Here is a 9,508-nt window from a genome sequence, read left to right as displayed (position 1 = left end):
GGCATGACAAATCTAAGCCTCTGGCTGCAACCAAGGCAACCATCGAAATCAGACAATAACATCCCAGTGTGTGTGTGTGTGTGTGTGTGTGTGTGTGTGTGTGTGTGTGTGTGTGTGTGTGTGTGTGTGTGTGTGTGTGTGTGTGTGTGTATAATGACATTCAGTGAACACAATGTTCTGAAAATCCACAAAAACAATGTTGCTTGGTGTGAAAACCAGCTGGGAAATTAATTCTGCAGAGATTTTTAAATGTCTGCCATCACGTCATCATAAAGCAACGCTGATGTTTTTCTAGTAAGAATCTGTTCGACATCAGCTGTTACGGGGCGTCAGCGCTAAGGGACGGCTGCTGCTGCTGGGAATTACTGCCTTTATGGCCGCACAGTGTTGGTGTAAACACAAGAAGAAGAAGTGGGTTAGCGATGCATTAGCAGTCTCGCACACACACACACACACACACACACACGCTGACTCAGCTTTTATGAAGAGAGAAAACACAGTTCGTCAGAGTGACTGTAAATGCCACAGCAATGACAGCTCACTGCACAAACCTGAATCCTGATTCAGTATCGGTTCAACAGGATGCAGTGACTCCTGGGAGCCACTAGGGGGCAGCAGTCGGAGTTTCTTAAAGCTGATTAAAATTATTTTAAAAAAACTTATGTTTTTAAATATAAATATAATAACAAATGTAAGTTTTAGTTGATTTTTTTTCCTTGCAATATTTGTAATAAATTTCCACAAATGATGATTGTTAATTTTTTTTTTCTTATTTTTTAATCCCACAGGAAAAAAAACACTAAAAATCTTATATTTATGTTTATTTTGAATCCTAAAAATGCAAATAAAATTGTGGTTCCTTAAAAATTTCCAAGCGTAGATATTTATCTAACATTACAAGTTGTCTATTTTTGCACCAAGTCATGTGACAGCTGGGTTTTAAATGAGTTTTGTTTGGCAGAAATGAAACATTAAGTCAAGATTAAAGCCGACACTGCTCTTCAAACCGTTCCAGACAGATGAGCGTTTAAAGCCAGCTGTAAACATGTCAAGGTCAGGTTTTCCATTTGTGTCATAATACAGTTGTAAAACAAAACCAGTAAAAATAAAATCTACGTTCCCAAGAACAAGCTGCCTTAAGCCTCTTGTGACATCACAAGAGGTCAATTTGAATAAATCTGTGCTTTTATTTCCATGTTTATTACCTGCACTCAAAGCTTTTACGCTGTTCCCACAGTAAAATTCATACATTTTCAAACATTTGAAGGTCAGCTTTCAAACTTTTCCAGATAAAAACAATACAAACGAACTCAAGAAGACTATTCACTATTACATGATATAATTTATTACTGTTAATAATAATGTGTTATGATAGTATTTGGTCAACAAAATTGAATGTCATAAAATAATTTTGGTAATTCTAATTAATCTAAAACAGGGAAAAATTAGTCTGATTTAACGTCAGTCTGAGAAAAAAAATTGGTAATTTTTCTATTTGGTTTATGAAAATATATTTTCAACAATAGATAATTTCCACATTTAGGCTTCTAAATTTGGAAATTATTTCCAGAAGTAGAAATTTGGAAGTAATTTCCAAATTTTATATTTCATTTTATTACAGAACTGTGCTGTTTTAATATCAAGACTTTCAAGGACTTTATACAAAAATCAAGCACTTTCAAAACCTTGAAGATACCTAATGAAAAACTGAAGCATTTTTAAAGACTTCCATGCTTATTTTTGTCCCACTTTTGACATCATCAACCAAAACACAGAAAGCAGAATGAAGTTTTAAACACTTTAACTAAATAAACCTTCAGTGGAAGCTTATACTTCGCTATCCAGTTGGTACAAGTTTAATCCTGGAAAACAACAATAACAAAATTGCCTACAGCAGGGTGTCTTTATGTAGAATCATTCTTACTTTATGAAGTCGGTGTACTCCATCCAGAAGACGCCCTCGCTGCTGCCGTGAGCCATCAGCTCGTGCCGGAGGTGCTGCGGCCAGTCCGGCCACTCGTCCGACCAGCTGCCGTTCCAGGAGAAGCGACCCCAAGGGTTACGCAGCCGCAGTAACCTGCAAAACAGCTTCGTTAGCTTCTTTTCACACCTGATAGACTCGGTTCGATTGTGGACTATAGCTAACATTTGTTAGATTTTCATCTGCTGAGGTTTGCTTTCACTCCGAAATGAGACAAACCAACTAAACCAATTGGAAAACCTGTTCCCCTCCTCGCCTGAGGGGGCGCTGCACTAAAAACCACTGAAGGAAACAACAAGAAATCCGGCACAACTTCCTTCTCCACCAAATGAAGACAAATAGATTTTAGCAGTCGTAGGATTTTTCTTTTGTGTTTGGTAAAAATCCAGGAGCCATTTCTCCTGCTAGCGTTAGACTTGCATGTTTGTTTTGGTTGCATTTACCCAGAATGCATTGTGCTTTAGATCAAAGCACTCTCCAGTTCACTTGGTGTTCACATACGAATCTGAACCGCACCAGAGTTCACTTCAACCGAACCGACACCTCGGTTTGTGGGTGTTTTGGTCCACATCAGTGTTCGATTATTCATGCCTCCCAAAACAAACCGGACTTTCTACGCAAACGGACCAGCGTTGGATTAAAGCGGACTAAACAAAATTGGTGTGAATGCACCTTTAGTTCCACAGCCTCACTAAGAAACATCCTAAAAACCCAAAATGGAGAATCCGAGTTGCAGCAAATGGAGATTCAATCAATTCTGAAGCGTCTTTGTAATTTCCTCTATGACCTGAAACCAAAACGATTTGCTGTTCAGCCTTTTATTTTCAGAGTAAATTGAAGTGACCACATGTGGCACTTGAGCAGATTAAATGTGATAATTTTTGGCACTTTAAGCTTCTTTCGAGACAGAAGAGGCTTTCATTTCGTGATGAACTATCCACCAATGATCGCAATGATTAATGTGAAGTGATGTGCATCTGTTTTCAAGGGTGATCAAGTCATTTGTCCACGAGCAACAGAAGAAGGATTTTCAAAGAGAAAGCAACAAATTTCGCACCATTCAGTTAATAAATGGTGGAAAAACAACAGAAGGAGAAAGAAGGATGAAGAGCGCAGTCAGAGAGGTTTTACCTGTAACCCTGAACGTCTCGAACATCCAGAATGGAGTAGGCGTGTCTGGGCCTCAGACCCAAAGACTCATAAACGGCGTCGTCCACTTTCATGTTCCCGCCTCCACACGAAGCTCCCATTAGAAACCTAACAAATAAAAACACACATCCTTCGAACTGATCTTAGCTGAATGCTAATTATTACAGGCTTACACCGGAAAACAACAACAAAACATTAGCTTTATAGAACCATGATTTATTGCCCCAGTGTGTTTCTATTAGAGCATCCAAACTGTTGAGCTAAAAAGTCGCGTGAAACAAAAATTTTATCTCGTTTTGAAAAATGCAAAACCAATTCTACTGTGAAAACATATTTTAATAAAACCTACTAACCTGATTTATACACAGAAAGAATCTCTACATTGCATTCAAGGCTAATAAAATATGATACAAGCCTTATTTTTTAATAATAATCCACCATTTTACTTTGAAGTAAGAGTTACTGATTGTTGTCTTATGTGCTGCCAAATTAAAATGAAAGCAAATTAATTTTTTCCTGCATAATTTTTTTGTTCAGCGAATTTTTTTCTTGAATTGGTTTTAATTGCATCACCATTTACAATCTGGTGAAATAAATCTGAGCTATTCTTGAACTTTGAACTCGGGACGCACAAAATCATTCCAAGAGCCGCAAACGGCCCCCAGGCCACAGTTTGGGCAGCCCTGTGTAAATCTATGAACTTAGTTTTTCCCCTGTAGTCTGGTCCAGTTAGATAATTCTGCAGGGATCAGCTGGTTTATTTCACCAATACCAGTCTGTCCATCTGGCGTTCCTCAGGGCTCAGTTCTCGGGATCACTCTTTTTGTGAAAATTATGCAAACTTACTAGTCAACACCGAACAAATCTTTATTGTTAATGCAGATTCCTTTCAGCTGTAGCTATTAAAATGGGGGATATTATGTAAAATACTTTTTTCCCCAACTATAAAATAAAACAGGAGGCAGATCTTCCAGTTATCAGGTGAACAAGTTCCCAGTAGATACGCCAGGTTGTAGTTAGAGTTGCTCCTACTCCTCTCTATCTATACATTTATCTATTATTTGCTGCTATTGTTGACAGTAGCGAGTTGTTTTCTCGCCTGCTGGGATGTTTCTGCGCCTGGACGTGTCACCTTCCTGGAAGGAGCCATCAGATGAGTTATTGCTGCCAGTAACTCCATGTTCTCTCTGTTCTTCAGCCACAGAGGACCCAGATGCCCCAATAATAATTATGTATTTAACCTTGTCTCTTTCATGGACAGAGCCCTTGATAGAGTTACTGATGCAGCTAACTGTGTACTGTCTCCGTTTTCCATCCCAGCGATTCTCTATTCAACTATTTTTCCTTCCTAGGTGGAATAAAATGCTGTCGCCAATAATTCAGTGGACTCAGATTGTCCTTTTCATGGAACGTCCAACTGGACGAGCTGCTTTTGTTTGAATTTATTGAACAAGAAAGTTACAAAAAAATCTCTGAATTATTAGCCTGATTGTAAATAATTTAAGTAGATAGAATAAAATATTCTTGCCTGCCTTCAGAAGGAAACATGCGCAGTAGAACGGCGGATGACGCAACGTGACTTTGACTAATAATCCATCTATTGATCCTTTGCAGCTACGTCACTCAATCATTCGAGGCGCCATGATGGACGCCGGAAATGAGGGACGACAGTACTGAACAGAGCGACTGAAATTGTTTTCCTCAGTTATTTTTGCCAGTTTATTCATGGCTTCTACTTGACAATTTGTCTGTGAACGTAACTCACCTGGTTGGGGCTCATAAACGGTGGGATTTACAAAAGCTGGAAACGGCTAGCTTAGAAACCGACCCGTTCCTCCTCCCTCCTGACGCGTTTATCAAATTTCCGACTTCGCCTGAATTCACACCACATGATTTATATGACTACGTCATAAACAGCGTTTTTCTTTACACCGTAGAAAACTTAAAAACGTCCAAAAGACGAGATGCTAACCAGTTTTTTCCATACATGCTAGGCTACATGACGGTGCAGCACTGTCTCCATGGTTACCAATAGTTAGACGTACCATCTCCATAATGCAATATCTTTCTAATCATAATTATTATAAAGTACATGAATGTTAATCTTCTTACCTTATAAAAAGCGTTTGCTGCAAATCCAATTAATTTAACAGTCATTATTATTAACAGCTGCCATAAATTTTTCCTCATTTAAAGTGATAAAATAAAATGATCAGTTTGGTTTACATCCTAGTCTGTTTTGCAGCTGACCGGTCGCAGCATCCAATGACCATTTTAAAGTGAAATCAACTAAATAGAAGCGATATTATGTTACAGATCTCTGTATTCTGACTTTAAAGGATCTTATTGGTGTTTTGGACGTCCATCATGGTGGAGTGGGCGGAGTTCTGGAGAACGTGACGTCACGTGTAAAGGGTCGATACTTTGAAGTAATGTCTACTGTTGCTCAATTGAAAAGCATTCCTGAGGTTTTCCAGCTCTTGCAGGAACCCTGGATCTTAACTAGCGTCATGAACTACTTCCTGTGCGGTCAGTAGCCCCGCCCAGCTCTCACCCAGCCTCCTTGGAGCTCAGCATCTTGGCCCAGATCAGGTCGGTGTCGATGGGTTCCTCTCGGGGATTAGTGGAGCTGACCTGGAGCATGAGGGAGTCGCAGGGCGCCCCGGTCAGAGTGGCCAGGCCCTCGATGGCGCGCCCTGCCTGCAGGGCGAAGTAGGACCCGTGGAGTTTGGCCAGGGCCTTCTCGATCAGAGCCACCCAGAGCTGCTTCCTCTGAGCCTGGAGGGAAACCAGGAGGAAACAGTGAATGTTATCTCTGTTTTCTGGGAATTTTCTTAATTCCGGTCAGGCAATCTGTCAATGAATGACATGTACAAAGGTTTATGAAAACGATACGCAGATAAAAGGTGCAAGGTAGCACTCCCTACATACTCTGTCGCCATGGCGAAGGAATTTCCTCGTCGCGCCTGATTGTGCAAACACGGTTTCTACAAGATAACATCTCGAGAAGGAATGTTGTTTACCTGCTGTGGAGACGAACAGTTTCCTCCAGCAGGTATGTTTTATGTTATTAACTACTTCCATACTGCATAACTTTCTATTTGCAGAGTCATTGCCGATTAATTAGCCGTTGCTGCTGAGGGGTCTTTGGAGCTTCGCTTGTGATAAAAGTGAAATAATGAGCTGTTTTGATCTCAGTACCACAGATAAATACTCTGGTTTCTGCAGGGCTCCCCCAGGTGATGCGGAGAATTTCTTTAAAAATGTTTTTATGATGCAATCATTAAAAACAAACTTTGATTTAGCTGGAAGGTAAATCAAAGCGGACTTCTAATTCAATATGCTGATTTTCAAAGAATAATTTTATATAAAATGCATCTGAGTCGCTATAAACACTAATGCTCCACTACTTAGGAAGTTTTACCTTTATAAAATAATACAAATAAAATAAAAATGCTGTCAATATATATATATATATATATATATATAGTATATACAGTATAAATCTAGTTTTTTTTTCTTAAGCTCAGTCTGGTTGGATGGAGATCATATTTAAATTCCATTTTCTTATTTTATTTCTGTCACAGATTTGTAACTGGTTTTAGATCGGGACTTTAACTAGGCCATTTTAACACATCTTACTTGATGCAGCTTTTAACAGGTTACATTTTTCAATCAGTTCGGAACAGATTCAATATCCCTGCTGAAAAAACACATCAAAACAGCATCATACTGCCACTACCTTGTTTCACAATTTACTTTTGAACTAAAATGTTGAAAAAAGTTTTAAAAATATACACATTATAAACAATCATGAAATACTTTATGCTAATCTATTGCATAAATGTTTCTAGTGGTAAAATGTGAAGAAAAAAATCCCACTTTTGCTAGGAATTAGTAATCTTTGCTTTGTTCTAATAATTGAAAATGGGTCCATCCCTCTGTTGAGGTCCTGACCTGTGAAAAGAGGAGGTATCCGTAGTCGTCGCAGGGCAGCATGTCGTCCACCAGCACCGTGGTCCACGTCCCGTCTTTGCAGAGCCGGACCTGGTAGGCGCCCTCCGGGCAGATGGTTCTGGTGATCATGACTCTCTCCACCAGCTCCGGCCGCTCCGCCAGCACTGCCAACGCGCTCAGGAACCTGGAAACACAAAGAGCCGTCAGTCACCTGGAGCATAAAATAAAATGAAGCGGCAACTTGGAGGACGAGAAAACGGAGGTGAAGAGCAGATTGTGACTGACGGATGGATGTGGAAACAGGAAGAAGCAGCCATTAAACCATAATCATTGCATTAAAATATTTTCCACAGTTGTACCTTGAGCAGTTATGAATCTTTCTGCATAATTTCTCCTCATTCAGAAATCAATCGCATTCCGAGAGTCAGGCCTGCACGCCTTCTGGTTAACTCCCCATTACTGCTAATTTGCCCTGCAGCAGAGACTCAACTCCTCATTAGCATGCACGAGAAATGAGTTCATCAAAAACCCAGATCCATCTGAAAATGGTAATTCTTCTACGTTTGGGGGAGGTAAGAGGGGACAACATGACAATCCGACTTTCGAGGAATTTATTTCAAAGTGAAAAATGCAGAAGAAACAAAAAACAAAGAGGAAGCTTGGAGTCAATGAGCAAATCTAATTAATCTTGTATGCACTTGATTCACTGCCAACTTCTATGCAAACAGTATTTTAATTTTCCAAACCGAGTTTACAAATGACAAAGCCAGAGTCGTGCGGTTCGGTCTACTGAAGCAGCCTGTGAATGAAGCAAAGCAGGAGCAAGTAAACTACGACCAGGACTTTAACGCTACAATTACGATTGATCAATAACACAAAAAATTTTAAAGCAATAAAATAAATAGTTTTTTTCTTCTTCTTATAAACAAAAGTCCAGAGTCAGAACCTTTGAATTCTCGTGTTTCTGGTACACCCCTAAATCTGACGCACATGTGACATCCGCAACAACATTTATGGACAATAAAGCCATTTTTCTGCTTCAAAGAACCACAAAAACTATATGACTGGATGCTGGAAACAACTACTGTTGTGTTCATGTTGTGCTAAAAGGAGTTAGCCTGTTAGCGAAGCTATTCAAGCCTAAATAGCATCTCAATGCTAAACATGTCCAAAATGCTAATGTTAGCATCCACATTCAGATTTCTAAAGAAGTTTTATGAATAACCGGAGGTTCCCGGTAGAAGAGCAGTTTGCACCAATCTGATGGAAGAAGAGCCTGAATAACAGATTAAAAACAACTACATTTCTGAAGAAATTTAAACGGGGCCTGCCCGTCGGTGGGAACTCAACGTTCTCATGCTAAAAATTAGCATCAATGCTAAAGTAAGCTAAAATGTAATTGATAAGCATGTGGAGAATCACAAGCATGCTGACTAACATGGATTTACATCATTAAGTCTGCAAAGATCAGAGTAAAGCTAAAATGAATCAAAATGTTAGCGTTAGCCTAAATGCTGTCAGTAGCATGCGCGGTATCACCACCATATTGTCTTACACTGGCTAACTCCAGTCAGTATAATAAATATAGCTAACAAATATCAAAATGGCCAAAATGCTTATTTTATGGAAAAGGCCTATTCCAAATATATATATTGTTGGTTTATTCAGTTTAGTAGCAAAAAGGGTTTCTGTGTGCCGCCTTAATTCTTCAAATAAATGCAGATTTTAGCTTTTTTAATGGAATAAACCCTGCATTAAATGTCCACAGCAAAATGACACAAGCATCAGTGACGCTTGTGTTTTGTTCGTTATTATGTTGCAAACATCTCATAAAAAAAATTCATCAATCCTCTTTTGTGTAAATGTTTTAAAACATAAAAAAATAAATAACGGTGTTCTCTTTTCCCTCTAGTAGATATTTATCAAGTTGTTTTTTCAGAGAGGGTTGCAACATTTCCGGCTTTAAACGAGTTTGTCTTTGGCTGGACAGAGTAAAAACGTCTGCAGCCTCTGGTCCAGACGATGGATGATGTTACTGTGAAGTTCAGCTGCAACCATTTCCAAGGACGAAGGTGAGGAGCGCTCGGTACTTCCCTCGACCGTGAGAATCTGGGTTACATCCTGTCGCGACAGAACCGATTTGCCTCTGGAGAGGGCGATGTTTGATAACCTGTGTCCTGGTGATGAAGTGGAAAGTTGGATTTGGACATTTAACTGTTCCTTTATGTGTGTGGAGGAAGATGGAAGATGGCAACACTCACAGCAGGCCCTCTGAAGGGCTCGCAGATAAAGCATGTGTCCCAATAATCTCTCTGCACTGCAAAAACACAAAATCTTCTGCGGAAATATCTTAGTACACTTAAAATAAGATGAAACTAACTCACAAAAATAACACTTTATTAGAATCAGTTTATTGTCATA

General features: G+C 39.3%; 1 protein-coding gene across 3 annotated transcripts in view; it reads right to left on the bottom strand.

The window, feature by feature from the left end:
- Positions 1-9,508, bottom strand: part of capn15 (calpain 15) — a 54,589-nt gene that overhangs the window by 9,316 nt on the left and 35,765 nt on the right. For all 3 annotated transcript variants that reach the window (XM_008436407.2, XM_008436406.2, XM_008436405.2), the window contains 4 exons: positions 7,088-7,271; positions 5,685-5,908; positions 3,113-3,238; positions 1,925-2,077 (listed from right to left, as the gene is read on the bottom strand). In XM_008436407.2, coding sequence (XP_008434629.1) covers positions 1,925-2,077; positions 3,113-3,238; positions 5,685-5,908; positions 7,088-7,271 — 687 coding nt within the window. The remainder of the gene's footprint in view (positions 1-1,924; positions 2,078-3,112; positions 3,239-5,684; positions 5,909-7,087; positions 7,272-9,508) is intronic.

The sequence above is a fragment of the Poecilia reticulata genome, linkage group LG19 (assembly GCF_000633615.1).
Source record: "Poecilia reticulata strain Guanapo linkage group LG19, Guppy_female_1.0+MT, whole genome shotgun sequence".
In the NCBI taxonomy this organism is placed as follows: domain Eukaryota; kingdom Metazoa; phylum Chordata; class Actinopteri; order Cyprinodontiformes; family Poeciliidae; genus Poecilia; species Poecilia reticulata.
The sequence above is the reverse complement of the archived record's forward strand: the minus strand, read 5'-3'. Positions and strand labels throughout refer to the sequence as shown.